Source organism: Vulpes vulpes, chromosome 9 (genome assembly GCF_048418805.1).
Source record: "Vulpes vulpes isolate BD-2025 chromosome 9, VulVul3, whole genome shotgun sequence".
In the NCBI taxonomy this organism is placed as follows: domain Eukaryota; kingdom Metazoa; phylum Chordata; class Mammalia; order Carnivora; family Canidae; genus Vulpes; species Vulpes vulpes.
Window position 1 is genome coordinate 61,439,343 of NC_132788.1, and position 24,889 is coordinate 61,464,231.

General features: G+C 40.8%; 1 protein-coding gene across 8 annotated transcripts in view; it reads right to left on the reverse strand.

The window, feature by feature from the left end:
- Positions 1-24,889, reverse strand: part of FANCD2 (FA complementation group D2) — a 57,951-nt gene continuing 33,062 nt past the window's right edge. For 6 of the 8 annotated variants that reach the window (XM_072722154.1, XM_026016855.2, XM_072722157.1 and 3 more), the window contains exons 27-44: positions 23,778-23,888; positions 23,412-23,524; positions 22,298-22,441; positions 19,300-19,416; positions 17,639-17,767; positions 17,153-17,271; positions 12,997-13,107; positions 11,743-11,873; positions 10,788-10,881; positions 9,818-9,940; positions 8,775-8,868; positions 8,061-8,132; positions 7,067-7,105; positions 5,826-5,900; positions 4,811-4,885; positions 3,691-3,837; positions 2,438-2,533; positions 1-414 (exon numbers count right to left, since the gene is read on the reverse strand). In XM_072722154.1, the coding sequence (XP_072578255.1) occupies positions 343-414; positions 2,438-2,533; positions 3,691-3,837; positions 4,811-4,885; positions 5,826-5,900; positions 7,067-7,105; positions 8,061-8,132; positions 8,775-8,868; positions 9,818-9,940; positions 10,788-10,881; positions 11,743-11,873; positions 12,997-13,107; positions 17,153-17,271; positions 17,639-17,767; positions 19,300-19,416; positions 22,298-22,441; positions 23,412-23,524; positions 23,778-23,888 (1,862 nt within the window). In that variant the 3' untranslated portion in view covers positions 1-342. Of the gene's footprint in view, positions 415-2,437; positions 2,534-3,690; positions 3,838-4,810; positions 4,886-5,825; positions 5,901-7,066; positions 7,249-8,060; positions 8,133-8,774; positions 8,869-9,817; positions 9,941-10,787; positions 10,882-11,742; positions 11,874-12,996; positions 13,108-17,152; positions 17,272-17,638; positions 17,768-19,299; positions 19,417-22,297; positions 22,442-23,411; positions 23,525-23,777; positions 23,889-24,889 lie in introns of all 8 variants that reach the window. The other 2 variants (XR_011994557.1, XR_011994558.1) reach the window with 1 other exon arrangement.

Here is a 24,889-nt window from a genome sequence, read left to right on the forward strand (position 1 = left end):
TTAAAGCAGAACTTAAAACAATTTATTTGTAAAACTGTTACAATCCTAAATTTCTGAGTTTCAAAACTAGCTCCCAAAGCCCAGAATCGTGACTCTTCACAGCACAACAGTCCATGTTTGCCCAGACTGCTAGGTAATGCTACAGTGGAACCCTGAGCTAGGGTCTTGATGATATTAGATAACCTATGAAATATACAATTAAGTTGGTTCAGTAAAGCCCACCCTCCTAATGACAAAACAAGATGCTTCCAGTAAGGAAGGCAGATAGCAGATTTCAAATCCTGAACACAAAATGGGAAGAGGCTAGCAGAGATGGGGAGGGGACATCAGTCTCTCTGTGGTCTAATCGGAGTCTTCGCTCTCATCACTATCTTGCTCCTTTTCTCCATCACTTACTTCATCATTTTCAGCATCCTAAGGGGCAAAGGATAATTAGATATTTTAGGTCATCTGGGTGACCCCATCAAATTATAATACTGCTCCCAGAGGATTTATAACTGTATCATTGTTAAAACCAATGATAGGGGGGATCCCTGGGTGGCGCAGTGGTTTGGCGTCTGCCTTTGGCCCAGGGCGCAATCCTGGAGACCCGGGATTGAATCCCGTATCGGGCTCCCGGTGCATGGAGCCTGCTTCTCTGCCTATGTCTCTGCCTATCTCTCTCTCTGTGACTATCATAAATAAATAAATAAAAATGTATTAAAAAAAAACAAACAATGATAGGCATTAAACCGTTCATTGGGGATCCCTGGGTGGCGCAGCGGTTTGGCGCCTGCCTTTGGCCCAGGGCGCGATCCTGGAGGCCCGGGATCGAGTCCCACGTCGGGCTCCCGGCGCATGGAGCCTGCTTCTCCCTCCGCCTGTGTCTCTGCCTCTCTCTCTCTCTCTCTCTCTCTCTGTGACTATCATAAATAAATAAAAAAAATAATAAATAAACCGTTCATTGAAAAACGGAATTGGGCAGCCCTGGTGGCTCAGCGGTTTAGCGCCACCTTCAGCCCAGGGTGTGATCCTGGAGACCTGGGATCGAGTCCCACGTCGGGCTCCCTGCATGGAGCCTGCTGCTCCCTCTGCCTCTCTCTCTCTCTCTCTCTCTCTCTCTCTGTGTCTCTAATAAATAAAATCTTAAAAAAAAAAAAAAAAAAAAAAGGAATTGAAACTCACTCATTTTTCTTGTATCATGACCATGAGGGAGGCCAGTGTCATACTGACCTACGACATTCTGCAACTGGACCAAATTCACATGATTTTTATAACTCATGGTCTTCCATCTCTACTGCATGTGTTTGACACAGAATTAAGCAGGTATTCAATACGGAATGAAATATTTGCTAAATTAAGAATTCTGGTGTATCTCAATAGGAATTCAGTATACAATTTTTTGGTATGCAACTCTAATCTGGAAGGTTTCCTTAGGAGAAAGTACCAAACTAACAGGATATCGTCTGCTTCAAAAAAATTTTATGAGAACAAGGCAGAAGTACACTATTTAAATAATATAAGTTTCTTCATGCTAAATTATCTCTCTGCATTAGCCTCAAATTGCATTATAGAGAGACTTCATAACAGGGGCTCTGAAATCTGAGCTTCTTGGTGTCCAAAACCCACCTGAATTGTAAGAAAACTTTATAAACATACACATTTTTCTTCAGCTTTCTTTAAAGTCCTGAAAGTATATGTGGTAGCCCAGAAAAGAATAAGGACCCCTGCTCTTACTATAGTCCTTAGTAACTGAAGCTTTTGATTCTGAGCTTTAGCTTTCACCAACTGCATTCATATTTCTATTTTATATATTCAAGCAACATAATTAAATGTTTTAACTCATTCTTCTCGGCATTCAGAGAACACTTGACCTCTTCTCCCCTCTCAAATGGTTTCAGATAGGAATTTTTACAAAATTTTATTTATTCAGGAGAGACACAGAGAAGAGAGGCAGAGAGATAGGCAGAAGGAGAAGCAGGCTCCCTGAAGGGAGCCCGATGTAAGACTCAATCCCAGGACCCCGGGATCATGCCCTGAGCCAAAGGCAGATGCTCAACAATTGAGCCACCCAGGTGCCCTTCAGATATGAATTTAATATGAATAATGAAAGGGAATTCTTAACTCTATAACATGCCACAACCTGAGATACTCTTCTGACCCCCACAGAGTTCATATAAAAACATAAGACTTTCTTGAGAGAATAGAGATGGGCATAGAGGTCTTTGATTATAAACATAAGCAACGGGAGGGGTCCCTGGCTGGCTCAGGTGGAAGAGCATGCAACTGGATCTCGGGGTCGTGAGTTTGAGCCCCATGTTGGTTGTAGAGATTACTAAAATAAATAAACTTAAAAAAAAAAGCATAAGTAGCAAAAGTTCTGTGCTTTCTACTGACTCAGAATAATTAACAAAATGCAACAGTCGACTACACACTCTGGGGCCTTATGCAGAAATACCTCTGTTGTTTTGCTCTTGGAGACCTGAGATGCGGTATCATCCTCACTCTCCTCGGCTGTACTTTCCTGGGAGTTCTGGGATATAATCTCTTCACCCTACATGTGAATGGGCCAAGACAAATGGTGGGTTATAATGACTTATTTAGGGTCTCAAGATGAGAAAGGCTTAGCTTATAGGCAATAGAAAAGATGACATTCTAGCCATTCAAGCATGGTCAAACATGGAGACCTACCTGTGACCTAGCATGTAGAGAAGTGATCATCAACCCTAGGTTTCTAAGATATGTATGGCTCTAATATGTAGTTTTACAAAAAGCCCATTGTTGTATTCTAATATCATACTACGTTTTACAAGGCCAGGATATTGGTGATTCTTTCAGTAAATGTTGAATATCGTTCTGAAATTTCACAAATACCTTAAAGTATATTACCACCAACACACCAACTACAAATGACCATGTAGAGACTGAAAGACAGTACATAAAGTGGTTTGAGAACATCAGCTTTGCATTATTTCTGTTTGGATTCAAACCCTGGCACTTATTGCTGAATGACTTTAGGTAAGTTAACCTCTCTAAGCTTTATTTTCCCATGGAAACAACAGTATTGTTTTATTATAGTATTTTGTTTAATAATATTGTAGAAGTTTTAGTATCTCACAAAGCAAATGTGAAAAAAGAAACTCTCTGGAGTGCTATTCTTTTCATATACAAGATTATAAACTCCTCAGGTATTGTAAACAAGAAGGACTTGGACCCTATATGAAAATTTCTAGAACTCAAAGCAGTACTATAAGCAATACAAGATTTTGGCCAGATAGTTGAAAGACCTTAGAAATGTTTATTTGTTAAAATGAGGCAGAGAACAATTTCAGGAATAAGACAGAGTGGTTTAGAAAAAGACCCAAAATAATTTTTAAAAAGTTTGTCCATATAAATAAATGTTATTATGAATCTACCCTCAGTACTTACAGAAGCCCACTCTGGCTAGGAGAGAGGTTTTATTGATCTGGCTCTTCTATCTCTGAGGCCTTGTTATTAGTGGCATATTTTGGTGCCTTTGCTGGCTAAGGGGTGGAACCCGTGACTTAAGGCCATAAGCAATGTGTCCTAATTTTAAGAGCTAAATAGCCACAGCCTGAAAAGAAAAGCAGTCTTATTGGGAGAAAAGGCTTAGTTGACCTCCTTGATATATCTTCTGATGCTTTCACAAAGAGTGGGAGTATACTCTCTTGGGCAGGGCCCTAGGCTTACCTGCAAGTCCCGATTTTTGAGGTTGCCCAGCCAGAAAGCCTCCCTGCAATTATTGAAGATAAGCATGGCTTTCACTCTGCAAACTAAAAGCTCCAGGGTCTTTTTGAGCAAAGGCACATGTTTGGTGAGTTTCGTGTCCTGGTGAATCTAGATGGAAACAAATACACCCAACTCATCTGGATTTATTATCATGCTTTCATACTCCTATACAGAAACTTTTGAATTCTTGATGTCTTGAACACTGAATAAGAGATAAATCCTCCAAGTATAGGCCAGAGACATGTTCCATTAAACAGTAGCTTGGCAGAGTACTCTGAAGAGAATGGCAGCTCTTCTTCAAGCTAGAGCTTCAAGAGCCTAGAAGACATGCCACCCACACCTTAGGTTCTTCTTCATAATCTCTTATTGACCAATTATCAATAAATTGATCTAAAGTGTTCTTGAACATGTATTATGCTAATATTAAACAACAGAGTACCCCTCTTTAGCCAGGTGTCCTTAAAACTCCACTGTTCAGCAGCTTCTGAAGTTAGGACCAGCAGAGGAAGCAATAGGAACTGGACTGAAGAAGAATTTAGTTTGTCCATGACTACAGAGCTCTATGGCTCTGTGCTTCTTCAGACAAAAAGTGACAATGGTTCAACTATAGGAAAAATACCCTAATGGTAAAATGTTCTCATAAGAGACAGATGTGTTCCTTGACAAGTAAGTAGTACAGCTGAAAAGCTCTGAAGATGGCTGCTTTTAGAACCACCTCTTGTCTCTAGCAGAGAATTGTCACTTACATAATATTCCTCCCACCCAGAGTACTTTATAGCAGCAACACATCCACCAACATTCTATCTCTCTCACTAAAGAGAAGCTTCTAAAGGAAAGAGTGCTATGGAGTTTGAGTCAAACTTCAGATGCAGAAACTCTTATCTACATGACTGCCCAATTTCAACTAGCAACTAGGGATCTGACCGCTATGAGTTAAACTGCCTTTGGACAGACACAGTTTCAAAAATAGACTCAAGAAGGCTAAAAAAGGAAGAAGGAACTGGAGCCTGTGGATCTCCCAATCACACTGCAGATTAAGCCAACAGCCTGATGCCATGATGTGACTTGCTTTCCTTCTTACCTTGGAATGCCCACACAGGTGATGAAGCAGCCTTGTATTCAATTGGAAGGTTTCCAGTAAGCTCAGAACATCTTCCTACAACCAACACAATCATAAATGCCATATTAAACGCTCCCCTTTCATTTTAGATGCAACCAAGGGCTGCAAAGAGGATAAACTACACAGGTTCCAGTTGTGTGTTGGTCATCTCAATTTGGCCCTTGAAGCCAGAGCTAACTAGCTGTCCTCCCCTTTCTCTTTCTAGGTTATGAGGAACCAACCAAATACTATGAGAGTGTCTTGCAAGCTTGCTAAATATGTGTAACAAATCATCATCTTTGTTACTATCCTTATTTTACTACTATAACCCTGGATCTTACTTGGCCAAATAAAACCTCTCAAGACTACCCATTACAGGGGTGCCTGTGTGGCTCAGTCTGACTTCAGCTCAGGTCATAATCTCAGAGTGCTGGGATCCAGCCCCGCACCAGGCTCCCCACTCAGCGGGAAGTCTGCTTGTTTCTCTCCCTCTCCCCCTGCCCTTTCCCCCTGCTCATACTTTGTCTCTCTCTCAAATGAATAAAATCTTAAAAAAAAAAAGTCTGCATGTTAAAAAAAAAAAGACTATCCATTACAACAGCAAAGAGTTTATGACACAAATGAGATTATTATTATTCCTGAGGGTAGATCTAGATAAGTGCAAAGGAATAAGCAAATGCCACACTGATACATGAGTCCTGGGAGTGCAGTAACACAATAAAATCAAGCTAAAAGGAGTAACCACCCTCAGATCTAGAGTAGAAGTAAAAAGGTGGATTTAATCAGAGTGGGTCTGAAGTTTAGCCTACTTTGGAATATTCAGTCCAATATGGCATCTCTGGTGATAAACTGAAGCAGACCAAAGGAGCCCAAGTAGAACTGTGGCCCAGAACCTGGGTAAAGGAACTATCCCCATTCCCAGTCCAGGAGCCACCATGCACGTATCTTCTGAGTAACTGTATGGAACACATCTTTCTTCTGTGCTCTCAGTTCTTACCCGGTGTTTTCTAAAACTGAAGTCTAGGAGCGGCATACACTGCTTCAAAAATGCTTCCACAAAGAGGCGCCCGTACTGAAGAAGAGAAGAGACACATGGTGATGACCTCTCTTGAGGTCTTCCACGTGAAGGGCCCCTGAAGTAGCATAGTATCACCTAGCCCAGGGGTTTTATTTTCTTATTTTTAAAATATAAACTGGGAAGAGTCCAAAAGGTTAATTTGGAGCGTGTAAGTTTAATGCAAAAACTAAATGGGCCTGCTAACTAAGCCCATTAGGCAGAGTTAGGCAGACTTATCTATCCTAGAGTTAGGCAGACTTATCTATCCTAGACACAGCCAATAGGCAGAGGCCTTGCCCAGTGTAAGACTGAAGGCAAATAAAACAGAGGGGGACCCCAGCTGCCTAAGAACCACTTACTCCCAAAAGGAAAAAATTGTGTAGGGCTGAGGAAGCACATAACCATCTGCCAAGTTTACCAATCAGATAAATCACTCACCCATCTCCCGCCCTAGGTCCAGGGCAGAGTAAAGAGGAAGAGAGGATAAGGGGATAGGGGATAACAAGAATGTGTTGCCATCCACTTCGAAGAAACCATAAGGAGCAGGGAAGACATATTTTCCTCATAACATTTCCTAGCTCCTAACCCATCATTAAATCTAGGGCTAATCTGGGCTCTCCCCTTGGGAGAGGAGTTCAGAGTGACATAGTTGGTTAAGTGTCCAACTATTGATTTCAGCTCAGGTCATGAACTCAGGATCATGAGATCAAGCCCTGTGTTGGGCTCTATGCTGGGTGTGGAGCCTGCTTAAGATCTCTCTTCCTGTCCATCTGCCCTTATGCCCTGAGAGAGGCATGTGCTCTCTCTCAAATAAATAAATTTAAAAAAATAAATAAATAAAATAAAAAGGGGAATCACCCACCATTCCCTCTTCCCTGTTGCCTGGGAAGGAATGGCAAGGAGAGACTATTGCTCCTGAAGTCAGCTATCCTGAAGCCACTCCTCTAGTTCTAAGACTCAGACCAAAAGTTTTCAAACTTATAGGAAAATTAGCTTCTCCAGTAATCCAATTAGTGTGGGAAAAAGTATCCACTGTCTTTTCTAAACTACCACCTGTTAGGACAGATTCTGAAAACTCTGGCTTGTGGGCAAAGTATTAAACAACTCTTTTCAACTGAGGCCATCTCTAGAGAGATCCACAGGAAGAATAAATACTAACGAGGGCCAGGTCAATCGCTCACCTTCAAACATACATGCAGAACAGGACGACTATCAAACACCTGGAGACACAAAAGATAAGAAACCACAGCTGAGGTCTGCTCCTCTGAGCACCTCAGCCTCTTCCCCATCAGGTCTGCTCCTCTGAGCAACCCCAGCCTCTTCCTCATTGTGTAAAGCACAGCTCTGGATGTTGTAGAGAATTCTAAAATGAAGAAGGCATGTCAACAGTTACATTAATTATGAAACAGAATAGTCATCTCCATTACTGACAGGAACAGGGAAGCAAAGAAGATTAAGAAATTGATTCTAGGGCAGCCTGGATGGCTCAATGGTTTAGCGCTTCCTTCAGCCCAGGGTGTGACCCTGGAGACCCAGGATCAAGTCCCACATTGGGCTCCCTGCATGGAGCCTGCTTCTCCCTCTGCCTGTGTCTCTGCCTCTCTCTCTCTCTGCGTCTCTCATGAATGAATAAATAAATAAATATTTAAAAAATAAAAAAAGCGTTAAAAGAAAGAAATTGATTCTAACTCAGGATATTAAGAAGATGGCATTGTATAAGTCCAAATCTTTATGTGAAGCCTTAAGAAAGGTGGATGAGAGGTGGAAAGGAGAGAGAATGACATTCAGAGCTGGGAGAATAGGTTAGCAAAATCATGGAGTGGGTGAGAGCACAGGGTGTGTCTGAGGGATAAAGAAGGCATTCAGGGTTGGAAGAAGGTGACAATGAGAGTGTCCTCGGGCCACAGAGGATCCAAGACAAGGTGAGAGCTATTAAATAGTACTGTAGCACAGACAGGGAAGGAGGAAGAAAGAGAAAGAAAAAGACATTGCCAATGGGGAAAAGAAGGGATTATTCAGGATGGGTAGAGAGGGACAAGGGAAGAAGACAGGTGATAACAGATCCCCAAGGAAGGGTGGGGAAACAGCGAGAGTCCATTTTGGAAGCCAGGACCCTTCTTGATTTCAGTTTCGGTAGTTAACTAATGAGGTGGGTCAAGGAGCCTGCATACTCACTTTTATGAGGTTGATGAGGATACTGAAGTCTCGAACAGCCATGTTCCAGTAGAGGAGCTTTTCTTCATGAATCTGGAGGCAAAAAAATATACAGGCACTTTGGAACCAGCCAAGTACTTCTCTTATTGTATTTCCACTAATCCATGGGTCTTGGATTACACATACACAGCTATTCAGAGATTAATTTAAGCCAATTATTCTCTCAAAGAGATGTTACTAGTGCACCCACAAGATGGTTCTGAGGCCTACCTATGGTGCTTTATAGAGAGTTTCTAAAGACTCCTTTTCAGTAACTTCCAGGTAGGAAAAAGCCTCTGCAATATACCTGCTAGTGATCAAATCTGTAGTTTCTATGATGCCTATGCTCTCAGCAGTCTGGCTCAGTTCTGGTAAACAGGCCTGCTCACCTCATCCCAGCTCATAAGCAACAAACTGCCAGGCATGGGAGGCTGTGACCAAAGACATTTTTTTCCAGAGCTAGGGCTTCCAGAGTAGTCTGACCCTTCCCCTAGGGAGTATCCAGGGAATAAAGAGCCTAATCCTCCCTCAAACTGGAAGGAAAGGAAATTAAGCCAGGAACTCTTTGAAGAAGAATCCTGGATCTCTCTAACTCAAGGGAAATAGCTTAGAAGAAACTCTGGACCTAAGAACTAGAAGATGCAGCAGCTTCTTAGTAACCAGGTCTACCTCTTGTGGTGGGAGTATCTGACCCACCTGTTGTGAGTCTGCTGCTGTGCCAGCCTGAAGACCCTTTACTGTCTTCTCTAGTTCAGCCATCATCACACGGAAGAAAATGACAAAGGATTGCCTAGAAGAGGGGAAAACATGCATGCTCACATAACAATAACTGGTTAGAAAGAACTTCCTAGGAAGAAGCCAAGGCACCAAAAGTCATTTCCTTCCCTACCTCTCTGAATTGCCTTTCACTAGGGTCCACTGTAAAAGGATGGGGGAATGGAAAGGATTCACAAAAAAAAAAAAAAAAAAAAAAAAAAAAAAACACAATAAAAAAACATAAAAGAAAAACCACACAAGAAAAAAAAAAAAAAAAACACAAAACACACACACACACACACACACACACACACACACACACAGGGGAAAAAAAAAAGGTAAGGATTCACAAAGGAGCCCCTGAAGATGGCCTGTCAAACAATGGAATTAACTTTATAAAGGGAGGCGGTGCGGTGGCATGGAAGGAGTGTGAGGTAGTGGTCAGAAGACCCGAGTTCAAGTTCCTAGTTCCATACTTACTCTCTGTGTAAGTTTGAATAAGTTCCCTCTCTAACGCTCATTTTCCTCATTAGTACATCAAGGATAATGATACTTATCTCACAGAATCACTGAAAGGACTGAATAACATAAAGAATGTTCAAGTGCTATAAACTTTGTATGAGAAAAAAAACCACTGAGATGTACACGATCACATACAACTATCACTTTACTCTAAAGGTGGTTAAAATATTAGATAGTCTCACTTTAAAGGATGAAAGTACTAACGTGAGATGTTCGGTGACTAAATATCCACTATCTTTGAAGACTCTACTGAAAATTCATTCCTTACAAAGATTCCTTACATGGGTTGGCTGAGAGCCCCTTGGAAAGAATGCACAGTAGACATTCTGTGTGTTGAATGAATGACTGTACCTAGCATCTGTATCCAAATTAAATGAAGGTAAGGTAGTTATCTGGAAACTACATACATAGAACAGTGTGATTCTAATCAGGGGAAAAACTGGAGGAGAGAACTCTCTTACCTTGTCAGGGTAGGGAACATCGAGGAAGATGCATCTTTAGGAGAATTAATCAGTTCTGGGACAGCAACCCCAGCAATTTCCTCTATGGCCTTCAGAACACTGTCTGTATGCTCCAGGTAAACACTGCATTGAGAGCAATAGGAGTATAAACACATATTACAGAATTCCTAAATCAAAATTTCTTTTTTAAGATCTTACCAGGTACTTAGCTTTCTTTCTTTATGTAAAATGATTTTATTTACTTATTTAGAAAGAGCACATGCAGGGATACACATGCAAGCAGGGAGAGGGGCAGATAGAGAGGGAGAAGAGGATCTCATCTCTCCAAGAGGGAGAGAGAGACAGCACGCATGCACACATGAGCAGGGATAGGGGCAAAGGGAGAGGGAAAAGCAGACTCCCAGCTGAGCAGGAAGCCCAACTTAGGGCTTGATCCCAGGACCCTGGGATCATGACCTGAGCCGAAGGCAGATGCTAAACCCAATATGCCACCCAGGCGCCCCTACTGACATTTATTTTTAATAAAATGAAGATTCCAAATAATTATCAGGAGATAAAGGAAATGATGTTTCAACTGGAAATATAGTTAGACACTTCGGAAGTAATAGATGTCAACAAATAATTACCTAATTCTGATTAACAAAGCAAAATACAACCAGAGACTCCTCCATTTCCTCCAGCTAGTCAGGAACTAGCTGACAGTATAAAACAGAACCAGAGGATCTTACAATCCGCATGTTCCAAATTCTGTTCATTTATTAACTTGTTTTATTTTTCTATTCAAGCATAATTAACATATATTAGTTTCGGGTGTATAATACCGTGATACAACTTTTGTTAATTTCAAACCTACTTCATTGTTTTCAAGTTCCCCCTAACCATGGCAATTTTTCAGTCTTTGGCCAGGCAAGAGATCCCAACAGTGGCAAAAAGGACTGTTTGGCTCATGGAAAGAAACTGAGCCTCTCACCTGAGCAAAGTATGGAGTTGTTCAGTAGGAATGCTACTCTTCTCTTTCTCCCCACTTGGCCACACCCGACAGAGGAACTGTTTGGCCAACGAAGCTGTTGAAGAAACAAAACAAATGCATTTCATAAATGGAAAACTGACTATACTCTTGTTTTTCAGGCTTTTGGGGGATGACTAATGATCAAAAGGATTATATTTTTTTAATATTTATTCTGAAGTTCCTCGGCTGACAATTTGAAAAAGGCTGCCACGGGTTCCTGCTCCATTGGGTCCTTCTACCAGAGATAAACCTATCTGTCTAAGACCCAATGCATCCCATCATTTCACCCTGTCCTGACATACACACAAACATGAATTGAACACACACTGCTGGGCAGTAGGAAAACCAATCTAGCTTCTCCTGGCAGACAAATAAGCCATGGCCATCTTAGAGATTCACACCAAACGCCCCCCTGCCCTTTTAATCAACAGGAAGTAATAAAAGGTTTGTTTTGCATTTTCTTCTTGATTTCTATGTGTGCTGCCAATTGGAATATATAATCAGTCAGTTGCATTCAAAGAGCTATGACAAAAGATAAAGATCAAGAATGGAGCCCAGACTTTCTTGACACTTAATCAAATCTTGATTTCTCCTTTCTCCCATTTTATTAATCTAGCAGTTTGTATCTCTGTCAAATGTCTCAGATTAAAAAAAAAAAAAAAAAGACATGAATAAACAGAAGCCAAACAGAAAATTACCCAGCCAAATGAATTAACCAAACTCAGACTAAGCAGTATCAGCAGAGATCAGCTATAGTTCCCTCTGGGAAAATATCCTTCTTAATATGGCAAGAGGGCACATGCACAGTTATGTGGGGTTTTACATATAAATACAAAAGGTCTTATTAGGAAGCCTTAAATTTACAAGCTTGAGTTACTAATCCAATTCATGAAGAAAAAAAGATCTGGGCCATCACCAATTTTTTCTTTTTTCTGAGTAGGAGCTGTAGATTTCTCCAAAATGACCATCAAAAGTCTGATGAGATAAAGAGCACACTGGAAATTGGGAATACTGTGAGAGAAATTCTGCAAGTAATTGAAGCTTTGGCTGTAAAGGAAACAACAAAAAAAAAAGAATAAGATAAGTATTAGAGACAGGTCTAAATTCACAAATTGTCCAAGTTCACCTGTGTATTTATTGATCTAATCAGAATCCTCCACATTTTCAGGTACTTTTGTGACCACCTTCTTTCAAGACCCTGAAAGAGAACTGTACCCTTGTATGAAGAAAGCCAGGGCAGAACAGAGCCCAAGGGCTGGAATGCTGGCCTTGAAGGGATCATGTACCCCAAGATATCCAAATATGTGTCCATGCCATGCTTACATGAGCAACCCTAGACAAATTATTTGTTCCTAAGGCCTAAGGCAACAAAATGAGAATAAAATTTAAATTCTAGGTTTATATGACAAGTGAAAGCAAATTATAAGACAGAGAAACCAGTGCATTTAATAAGTGTACCATATATGGTCAGCTTTCAATGCACTGAAATAATAGGAGATAGGGAGTCATAATCCAAAATTGTAGTTGAAATAAAACTAGGGTGTACTCTTCTTATTGATAATGGGAAGGAGGTCAAACAAATTTAAAAGCATTATATTTAAAATGAAGTAAATAAAGCCTTGCCCTATAAGCAGGGATGATAAGTATTGATTGCAGACCCAGAGACAGTGTAGAGGAAGTGAGAGAAAGTTGAAATTACTCTGATTGAAGCTGGGATAGAGGCTGGGAGCCATGCCTCTTAGATCTCTTCCTCACATCCCTCTTCTACTGCCTTGCCCTCAGCGTAGGCTAATCTTTTGAGACTGGGGGGGAAATCAGTGGTAACTACTGCTACCTAATTATCTGACCCTACTGAGAGACAGAGTAGGTTCCTGGATAACCAAGAGTTGACTAGAGGTCACCAGTGTTTACAACATCATTACCTGAAAAGGTCAACTACAGGATGCAGGATGCACAAAGATTTAGTAGGATTTGTTCAATGGTTTCTAATGTTTCAGGATTTATCTAAATACATAGATGAAAAAGCTCATATGACTGATGAAAAGTAGTTGAAAACATCTATTTCCCTTACAACTACAGAGAGACACCCAAGTGATTTCCAATACCTCTTGCTAATTTTATTTTATTTTATTTTTTGAGACAACACTCTGGGATATGTAGTCTGACCCACCTGAGCAATTCGTCCAAGGACTGGTCAGGCTCTCCTTGCTTCAGTCGGTTGGTAAGGACCTCAAGGGCTGAGTACAGTAAATTATAATTTTCAAGCTGAAAAAATCCATTCCTAAGGGAAAGTCAGGGTAAGATGATTGAGCTTACTTATAGGAAAATTGCTTGGACAGCATTTGAAGGTCCTGGCCTCCAGGCTATAACATCAGTAAGTCAATGGAGAAAAAAGGAGAACTAGAACACTGTAAGTACCCAGGTACCCAATTTAGTTATAGCTCTGAGATTCACACTACAAGGTGAAGTGCACCTGAAACAGTATTTCTTTAAGGACCTAACAGTCCTCCTAGGTTTATTTTCAGGGAAAAAAAAAACTATCTTTTATTTGCTACATTTTAGAGAAGTCTCAGCCTTCCTCTCCAGAAAAAAACAGAAATAATTTCGTTGATTGTTAAATCAGTATCAATTCCATAGAAAGTTCTCAGTAAAAAAAACTTACTTCTTCTATAAGTCTTGATAATTTTTTTTTTAAGATTTTTATTTATTTATTTGAGAGAGAGAGAGACAGTGCATGAGCAGGGGGAGAAGGAGAAGCAAACTCCCCACTGAGCAGGGAGCCTGATGTGGGGCTCAATCCCAGGACCCAGGTAGCAGGACCTGAGCTGAAGACAGACACTTACTGACTGAACCACCCAGGCACCCCGACCATTCTATCTTCAGATTATCGTTCCTACTGTCCCTTCCTTCCCAAGTTCAAGCCATCATTCTAAACCAGGCTCTTATCATTATCATCATCATCATCATCATCATCATCACATATTGTAGATCACTGAGACACCTTTTGACTGGTTTTTTTGCATCCCTTTCCAATCTGTCCTACACACAGTTGTCAAAAAGAGTTTCCTAAAACACTGATTTCATTATACCTTGGCTCTAATTATAAAACTCCAGGGATCCCTGGGTGGCGCAGCGGTTTGGCACCTGCCTTTGGCCCAGGGCGCGATCCTGGAGACCCAGGATCGAATCCCACATCCCGCTCCCGGTGCATGGAGCCTGCTTCTCCCTCTGCCTGTGTCTCTGCCTCTCTTTCTCTCAGTGACTATCATAAATAAATAAAAATTTAAAAAAAATAAAATAAAAAAAATAAAACTCCAGAATTGCTTTTCTGTACAACATTCAAACTTTTCTGACCTTCAAGGCCCATCACAATCTAAGCCCCTAGATTATCTACTCCTATAGAAATATCTCCATATCACCAGTGGTAGTTCTGCCTTTCCATAGATGTATTCTGAGGGCCTATTATAGCTCAGGTTTTGGGGAGGAACAGCTTTATTAAGATAGAACTGACCTACAACTGCATACAAACTGCATGTATTTAAAATGTTTATCAGTTTGATCAGGTGGCATAATATAAACCCACAAAATAATCACTGCAATGGAAATAATGAACATACCACTACGCCCAGGAGTTTCCTTATATTCTTTCAAATCCATCCTTCACTCCATCTTTCTGCCCAGTGATAGGCAGCCACTGATCTGTTTTCATCACTATGAAGTTAAATGTTTTTTTCTTAGAGTTCTGTGTAAGTGGAATCAAATGCTATGTACTCATACAATCTTGCTTTCTATTCAGTATAATTCTTCTCTTCATCTATATTGCTGTGTATAGTATTTCATCATAAGAAAATCTGTTTATACATTTACTAGTTGATAGACATTTGTTTCTAGTTTGGGATTATTACAAATAAAGCTGCTATAAACATTCATGCATAAGATTTTGTATAGACATATGCTTTCATTTCTCTTGAGTAAATACCTAGCAGAATGGCTATGTTGTACGGTAAGTGTATGTTTAACTTCTTAAGGAAATGGTAAACCGTTTCAAAAGTGTGTGCACCGGGATGCCTAGGTGGCTCAGTGGTTGAGCGTCTGCCTTTGGCTCCAGGCGTGATCCTGGAATCTCGGAATCGAGTCCCGCCTGGGGCTTCCTGCATGGAGTCTGCTTCTCTCTCTGCCTGTTTCTGCCTCTCTCTGTGTGTCTCTCATGAATAAATAAATAAATGTTTAAAAACAAAAACAAAAAATAAAAGTGTGTGCACCATTTTACATGTCCACCAGCAGCATATGAGAGTTCCAGGTGTCCCATGTCCTCACCAATATGGTCAGGTAATTCTTTATGATTTAGCCATGCTGTAATTTTAACTTGGAATTTCTTAATAACTAATACTATTAAACATCTTTGCATGTATTTATTTGCCATCGTATCTCTTTGATGAGGTGTCTGATCAAATCTCTTGCCAGGCACTATTTTTAAGTACTGGGGATACAATAATGATTGGTTGTAGCTCCCATGAAGCTCATGGTCTAGCAAAGAAGACAGATGAACAAGTAATTACAATAAAATGTGGTAAGTCTTATTGTAAGAAGATATCAGAGTATTAGGAGAAAACAGGGAGTTAGAGGGGTAGGTAGGAGGCTTACCTGTCCTACAGGTCAGAGAAGATGCTCCTGAGGAGTTGAAGTTTAAATCCAGTTCTCAAAGATAAGTTAGAAAAACTGGTGATAAAGAAGCAGATCCAGGTAGAAGAATGAAGATGTATGAAAAGTCTTTCAGTGAAAGCAATATAGAGTACTGAAATTAATTCAACATAGCTGGAGGGCAGAATGTAAGACTATGAGTGGAAGAGCAGGTGTGAGATAACAAAAGGCCTTAGAAGCTAGGTAAAAAGTTTGAGCTCAAGAAAAATCAAAGGACAGCTAGAACCAAAGCTGGGATAGAATAAGACTGACTTTGCATTGGGAAGACCACTGACTGCCGTGTGAAGAAAGGACTGAGGGAGGGCAACTGGAAACTATAAAACTCATCTAGTCCAGGCAAGGAATGAGGGGAGTCTCAAAGCAGTGCAGCAGGAGAGGAACAGGCTATTTAGAAGTTATTTAAAAGATAAAATTAATAGGATTTGGTGATTCGATGTGGGAGAGAGAAAATGTAGTGGGTAGAGAAAGGGACAAAGAAGAACTGCTGGTTTCTGGCTCAGACACTGGTGGTACCATTTACATACCAGTGGCAAAGCCAAAGGAGCAGCAGTGAGGATGATACATTCCATTTTGGATGTGATGTGTCTGAAGTGTCAAGGACACACCTAAGGAAGTGCTGAGTAGGCAGCTGGATATAAATGCCAGTAGCTCCGAAGATAAATTTCAGCACAAATTTAAGCTTGGGTGAGATTGCCCAGAAAACCTGTATAACAAGAGGAGGAGCCAGGGCCCAGCCTTGAGGAACATAAGCATTTAAGGGACACATCTCCCTCATTTCTACTTTCATTCATGCTGTGCCTTCTAGTCCCCCTTTTTTTCTTTTTTTCCAGCCCCTTTCTTTACCTCCCAAAAGGCCATCTATCCGTCAGGGCCCTATGAAGTCCCATTGCTTCCACAAAATACCTTTAAATATCCCAGCTCAAAATGTATTCAGCTCTTTAACATATAACCTGGAATTTATCCACAAATTGTTCAGTTAACATTCTTTTCTAAGATTTTTAAGATTTTATTTATTTATTCATGAGACACACACACACACACACACACACACACAAAAGCAGAGACACAGGCCGAGGGAGGAGGAGGTCCATGCAGGGAGCCTGACGTGGGACTTGATCTTGGGTCTCTAGGATCAGGCCCTGGGCTGGAGGCGGCAGTAAACCACTGAGCCACCTGGGCTGCCTAGATTTTATTTTGAAGTAATCTAGAGAATACACCCAATGTTGGGCTCCAACTCACAGCCCTGAGATCAAGAGTCTCATGCTCCACCACGAGCCAGTCAGGTGCCCCAGTAACAACTTCTTAAGTAACAGTCCCTCCAATGTTATTATAGAAAGGCTGCCAGCAAAGCTGGCTAAGAATCAGATGACTAGATCTGTTACAGATTAGCCAATATCTATTCACCTAATTTTCAAATAGTTAATCGTGGTCATATAAGACACAGAGTGTACAAGATAAAATGAAATGATGCAGATAAAAACACTCCAAAAACAACTCCAAGTACCATATATACAGAAGACTTTTGAAGCCCTTTTCTTTTTTTCTCTGCCTCAGTGCCCTGGTGACTGTCAAATAAAACAAGTGCATACTTGATTATTTCTACCTACTATCTGCCACTTACTCACCAAGCAAAAAGCCCATGAAAAATCTGTAGCAGCCTCTGATAGCATGACGACATCATGTGGTACTCCTCAACTTTTGTTCTTGGGCCATCAACTACACCTTGATTTTCAGCAGCTAAGCACTGAAAAGGAAAAATGTTTTTAAGAGAGTTGTTTTGGCATTTTTCCTTCAATATTTTCCTTCAATATTTTCCTTCAATATTTCTCAGTCAAAATGAAATATCTTGTTCACTTAGTAATTTCTAAATTATTTTTTTTTAAGATTTATTTATTCATTTGAGAAAGAGCGCACAAGTGCAAGCGAGCTAGGGGAGGGGCAGAGGGAGAGAATCTTCAGATTTCCTGCCAAGCACAGTGCCCTACACAGGCCGATCCCCAGGATCCACGAGATCATGACCAGATCAGAAATCAAGAGTCAGACACTTAACTAAGCCACCCAGGTGCCCCAGTAATTTCTAAATTTCTATAATGATAAGATAGGCTGCTGACCTGAAAATAGTTGTGAATGTTCTCCAGATGGTTACACATTGGAGTCAGCAGTTGAACAATACTATGAGCAACTTCTTGGGCAGATCTCTGATGGAGATGTGAGAATCCAATATTCCGGTTTCCTTTAGTCTGTAATAAATTCAGAGTTACTGTGGAAGAAACTGCTGGATAGCTTCTCTAAAACTAAACGTTTGTTAAGGAGTTTAGTCAGAATGGTATCACAAGATAGGAGCTGGTTGCTTGCCTAAAACTCTATTCTGACAGAGGGATCTTGTCCCATCTTCGAATCACCAAGACATTGGCTTTTATAGAGTACAATGTTTGAGTGAGAAGTACAAACCTGTAATTACTAATGAGATAAAGCTCATACAAAAATAGATATCACCTAGGTGGTAAGAACATTGAGCAACTGATGAGGACAAACAAAAAATCAAATAACTGGATATATTGTTTAAATGTTTACACCTAAAACCTTTATGTTTTGTTGCTAGTATCATCCAACTGCTTCACCAGATGCTATGTGTACATTTGTACACTATAGACACACGTGAAGTTCTGGCCTTCTCTAGATAGCCAACTACTACTACACTGAGGCTTGGGCATAGGCTAAGTTTGGGAGGCTTTTTTTTTTTTTTTTTTAAAGATTTTATTTATTTATTCATGATAGTCACACAGAGAGAGAGAGAGAGAGGGGCAGAGACACAGGCAGAGGGAGAAGCAGGCTCCATGCAGGGAGCCCGACGTGGGATTCGATCCGAGGTCTCCAGGATCACGCCCTGGGCCAAAGGCAGGCGCCAAACCGCTGCGCCACCCAGGGATCCCTTTTTTTTTTTTTTTTTTTTAAGTTTTATTTATTTATTTGAGAAAGAAGGAGAGAGAACAGGGAGAGGAGCAGAGGGGGAAGGACAAGCAGACTACCCCTTGAGCAGGGAGCCCGATGTGGAGCTTGATCCCAGGACCTTGAGATCATGACCTGAGCCAAAGGCAGACGCCGAACCCCCTGAGCCACCCAGGCACCCCTGGCAGGCTTTTAAAAGCAAAATCCCGGGATCCCCGGTGGCGCAGTGGTTTAGCGCCTGCCGTTGGCCCACGGCGCGATCCTGGAGACCCGGGATCGAATCCCACATCGGGCTCCCTGCATGGAGCCTGCTTCTCCCTCTGCCTGTGTCTCTGCCTCTCTCTCTCTGTGTGTGACTATCATAAATAAATAAAAATTTAAGTAAATAAATAAATAAAAGCAAAATCCAAGTAAAGAACAGGATTTAGAAATATATATCAGGGCATTTAGAAATATATATCCTGTTTGGGGTAGCTTTTTTATTTCTCTGTTTCAGAGTTCCTCTCTCTCTCTCTTTTTAAGATTTTATTTATTTATTCATGAGATATACAGAAAGAGAGGCAGAGACACAGAAGGAGAAGCAGACTCCTCAGAGGGAGCCCAATGCAGAACTCAATCCCCAGACCTTGGATCAGGCCCTGAGCTGAGGGCAAACGCTCAACCACTTAGCCACCCAGGTGCCCCAGAGTTCCTTTCTAAAGCACAGTGAGTAGGCTCTGGAAATGAGGCTGCCACCATGCTTACTCCAGTGACCCAACACAATGCCAGAGAAAGGTACAAGTTATTCATTAAGGCAAGGGCTTATGCTTCTGCCTATACCAACCTTGAGGAAGGGGATTCTCTTGGCAACAGAAGGTGTCAGCATATTCTCCAGTTTCTGGGAGAGATCTTCCAGCAAGAAAAGCAGCTCAGGGGGCTGGAGTTGCACAACTTCTGTAGCCTGTCACAAAGAGGAAAGAAAGGATAACTCCAAGCATGTCCTAGCCATCTTTTTGGAGGAACACATTTCATGTTTACTCTTCCCAATGGCTCAAGAATCTGACCGTTTCAAAAAAAGGGGGAAATTTCCCCACTTCATATAAGTGGCTGTTGTACTGTCAACAAATCAAAAAGTCAAGCATTCCCAAAGTAAAACAAATTTCAAATTATTAAAATAGGGATCCAAGGGAGTATAGTTTTAGAAGACATACTTTTTTTCTCTAGAAGTAAATGTCTCTCTGTATCCTTCTAGCTGTGGACTCAAGGTGCATTTCCTAAGTACCCTGGGTTAAAAAATGACTAATTCAAGGGAAATTCATTTTTCTCTGTTCATTAAATAATCCTTTCATATTTTCTTTCCCTTAATGTTTTGCTACTATTAACTCTGTGCTGGGTCCCTATAAAGGTATAACACTACTAGAAGCAGAATGAGCCAAATACAATCTCATTTCAAACTGTTCATGCAAAAGAACATTTATGGAGAATATCTAAGCTGATGTAGAACTGGGGTTGGATGGGGGGTAGATACTGTCTATACTGTGAAAGAGCTTAAATTCTTATAAAAATCTATGGTAAGGGGGATCCCTGGGTGGCGCAGTGGTTTGGCGCTTGCCTTTGGCCCAGGGCGCGATCCTGGAGACCCGGGATCGAATCCCACATCAGGCTCCCACTGCATGGAGCCTGTTTCTCCCTCTGCCTGTGTCTCTGCCTCTCTCTCTGTCTGTGACTATCATAAATAAATAAAAAATTTAAAAAAAAATTAAAAAAAAATCTATGGTAAATTCCATGATACTTGTCTTTTTAGTTTTTTAATTTTATTTTTCTTTCTACAAGATTTTTTTAAATTTAAATTCAATTAATTAACGTATATATATTATTAGTTTCAGAGGTAGAATTCAGTGATTCATCAGTCTTATATAAATAATATCCAGCACTCATTACATCACTTGCTCTCCTTAACGTCCATCATCCAGTTACCCCATCTCCCTATGCTATTTTTTTTAAAGTAACCTCTAGGCCCAACATGGGGGCTTGAGCTTAGAACCAGAAGATCAAGAGTTGTCTGCTTTAACAAATGAGCCAGCCAGGTGCCCCTATATTTTTTTAACCTGGAGAAACTACTCTCATGAAATCCCGTATCAAAAGTTACCTTTTCTGAAAATGTGGTCTACTTCCAATTTCATTATAAATACCATTCTCTCCTCAGAGTTTCACTGGTACTTGGTTCAGACCTTTAATACAGCACATATTGCTAGTTATGTCTGCTTCCTTTATTAGGTTATGAGCTATATGAAAGCTAGCATCATGCTGTATGCACTACTGTATTGCCAATGTCTGGATTAGTGGCACACATAAAAAAGGCCTGGATAAGCATCTGATGAACGCTGAACAAACGTCATTAAACAGTGAAAACAGTATTAACCTTTATAAACCGGAACAGTGCTTCTCTGCAAGAGTAATCTAAATAGCCTATTAGTAGTAACCTAAGATAAGGATCACATCATTAGCATGATCTTTCATAATGTCTAACAGATTGTAAAAAAACTTAGATTTAGGGGCACCTGGGGTGGCTCAGTTGGTTAAACATCTGCCTTTGGCTCAGGTCATGATCTCAGGGTCCTGGGATCAAGCCCCATGTCAAGACTCCCTGCTTCTCCCTCTCCCTTTGTACCCTCTTCCCCGCTTGTGCTCTCTGTCTCAAAAAAATAAATAAAATCTTAAACAAAAAAAACAACCAAGCTTAGATTTATAAACATCAAGATGATGAGGGTTGATACAGCATGTAACTCTTTTCTTTTTAATTTTATTTACTCATGAGAACATACAGAGAGGAGAGATCGGCAGAGGGAGAAGCAGGCTCCATGCAGGGAACCCGGGTCTCCAGGATCACGCTCTGGGCTGAAGGTGTTGCTAAACTGCTAAGCCACCCAGGCTGCCCCCCTTTAAAAAAAAAAAAAAAAAAGATTTCATTTATTTATTCATGAGAGACACAGAGACAGAGAGAGGCAGAGACATAGGCAGAGAAAGAAGCAGGCTCCGTTCAGGGAGCCCAATATGGGACTTGATCCCAGGACTCCAGGATCACGTCCGAGCCGAAGGCAGATGCTCAACCACTGAGCAACCCAGGCATCTCGAGCATGTAACTCTTGATCTCAAGGTCATGAGTTCAAGCCCCACAATGGGCCTAGAGCTTACTTTAAAAATAAACTAATTAATGAATTAGGTTGTTTACCTTAAATAAAAGATTATGAGGATGATTATTCATTTACTTTCACTATATATAAAACCTTTGGAAGCCAGAGTCCACCTTCTCTCAGTGCCACGGTGCTCTTTTTAAAATAAGAACAGAGCTGACATTTTTTTTTTAAGATTTATTTACTTAGGGGGATCCCTGGGTGGCTCAGTGGTTTAACATCTGCCTTCCGCCCAGGGTGTGATCCTGGAGTCCCAGGATCAAGTCCCACATCGGGCTCCCTGCATGGAACCTGCTTTTCCCTCTGCCTATATCTCTGCCTCTCTCTCTCACTCTGTGTTTCCCATGAATAAATAAATAAAATCTTAAAAAAAAAAAAAAAGGAAAAAAAGATTTACTTAGAGAGAGAGAGAGAGCATGCACATGCGTGCACGCATGTGCAAGCATGAATGGGAGGGGTGGGGAGAGGGAGAAAGAACCCCAAGCAGACTCCTGAGTCTGACACAGGGCTCCATTTCAAAACCTTCAGATTGCAACCCAAGCTGAAACCAAGACTCGGATGGTTAACCAACTGTTCCACCCAGGTACCCTGAGCTGAGAAATTGTCTGAAACAAGATTAAATTCTAGAATCTCAGCTCTGTCACTTACTTCAGTGTGCATTTCAGTATCTAAGATGAACTTGGTCACAAGCCCACAATGCAGAATAGAGAAGACCTCAATGTCCAGTTCTCGGAAAAAAGCATGGTAATTCTGTAGTGACACTGATGTCCTTTCTTCTTTCCCTTTGAACTCCTGGACAGAAAGCAGCAGCAAACAACAGAATAAATAAGGCTTCCATATTAGCCTGATTTTTCATGAAGACTTCAAACTATAATTACGCATTCATTTTATGCAAAAGTTACTTTTTTAGCTAATCACCACCTTCCTTTCACCAAAGTCCCTAAGTATTCCTGAGACAAAAGCACCTAATTTAAAATTGGGATATGGGTCACATACTAAGACCTTTGGTTGGCTTCCATTTAGGAATGAACTACTAGACAAACAAAGGTATTATGGCATGGTACAGAAAATGATGAGCTTTGGTACCAGAAAGGTCTGACTTCAAATCCTTGCTCAAGCCTTATTGACTGTGTGACCTTAGGCAAGCCACTTACCCTTTCTGGGTCTTAGTTTCCTTACCTATTAAATATAGATATTACTATCAATCCTTGGTTTTTAGAAGATTATAGGAGCTATATATAACATACAATAAACAGTAGCTATAAACCAGAAATAATTAGGGTCCATGTGGCTTAGGCAATATCACAAACATGTAACCTACTCTGTGATCGGTAGTTACAGGAAAAAGGAACTACTGTTTATTAATTATCAGAAATTGTCCTAAACATTTCATGTTATCTCAATTCACTGAGAAGTTGATAATCTGGGATCAGAGGGCAAAAGAGGCTAAAAGAGGTACATCTAAAACTATGTCCTAAAACAGAATCTGATAAATGCTACAAGAAAGAATTCAAAGTACTGTTGAAATATAAAAAAGGGAATGACACATTCAAGAAAATGACTAGAAAAAAGTTTGTGTTAGTGATAAGGACTGAGTCTAACCCTAACTCTGCTACTGGGAGGATCGCTGCCCCAGAGCCAAGAGAATTCATTCCCTCTCTTTTCTCTAATTTTTCTCTCTGTAAAATGCAGAGATGATTCTGGACCCCTGTTAATCTTACTGGCTGTCACACACCTTCATGGTAACCCATTATTCCAGTACCTTTTCCAGTTGGCTTCTATTAGATGGTGTAGGGTCACATTCTGAACTATCTTCCTTTGAAAGTGTATCAGGGGAGGATGTTTTGCTGCCATCTGCTTTCCGTTTCTTTCCTCCTTTTGTTTCAAAAACAGAAAAGTGACTCAAGTAATAAATAATCATGTTTGTTAAATATCACTGCCTTCAGGAAACACCCTGAAGACTCCCTAGGGGTAGAGAAGGTAATTTTATAACTCTACATTATAGTTCGTTTTATAACGATGCCAAAGAAGGAGTTCAGTGACATCTTCTCTCCAGTTACTGATGCCTTGGTTAGGTTAACACAGTGTAGCTCCTACGGAGACACAGAATAATAAGAAAAAAACATACCTATCTTTCCTTGTTTTCTGATTTTTGCTGAAATAGCAGCAGTAGTAGGAGGTGTTACATCTAAAGTTTCCAAGTCAAAATTTGCAAGGGGAGGAACATAGTCTGGGGTGACTGGAAAAGAGAGGAGACAGAAGTTCAATGTATACCAACCACACAGTACTATTAGATTTAGAATGCATCACCTGATTGGTCAAAAATCAACTTCCAGAACCAAGTATGGCTGAATGCCTATAGGAGACATTCAAGTTATCTGACATTAAAGATATAAAATATTGGGGGATCCCTGGGTGGCTCAGTGGTTTAACACCTGCCTTCGGCCCAGAGTGTGATCCTGAAGTCCTGGGATCGAGTCCCACATCAGGCTCCCTGCATGGAGCCTGCTTCTCTCTCTGCCTATGTCTCTGCCTCTCTCTCTCTCTCTGTGTGTCTCTCATGAATAAATAATGAAAGAAAATCTTAAAAAAAAAAAAAAAATGATATAAAATATCCAAGCAGATAAGAACTAAAAATAAATTAACCCTTATTTAAAATCTGAAGACATCGGGATCCCTGGGTGGAGCAGCAGTTTGGCGCCTGCCTTTGGCCCAGGGCGCGATCCTGGAGACCCGGGATCGAATCCCACATCAGGCTCCCGGTGCATGGAGCCTGCTTCTTCCTCCGCCTGTGTCTCTGCCTCTCTCTCTCTCTCTGTGTGTGACTATCATAAATAAATAAAAATTTAAAAAAAAAAAAAATCTGAAGACATCATCATTATTATTTTTAAAGATTTTATTTATTTATTCATGAGAGACAGAGAAAGAGAGAGAGAGAGGCAGACAGAGACACAGGCAGAGGGAGAAGCAGGCTCTAGGCAGGGAGCCTGATGTGGGACTCGATCCTGGGACTTCAGGATCACGCCCTGGGCCAAAGGCAGGGACTAAACTGCTGAGCCACCCAGGGATCCTAAAATCTAAAGATACTAATATTTGGTCACATAGAAGTTTGTTTTACACACAATTACTTAAATGAGGGCCTGATAGAGGCTCTATGTTTTCCCCAGAGAATCTACCTAGCACTTTAAACAAGTTTATTTAATGGTCAGAAGGTATTAAGAGACCTTTCAGCTTTACTCC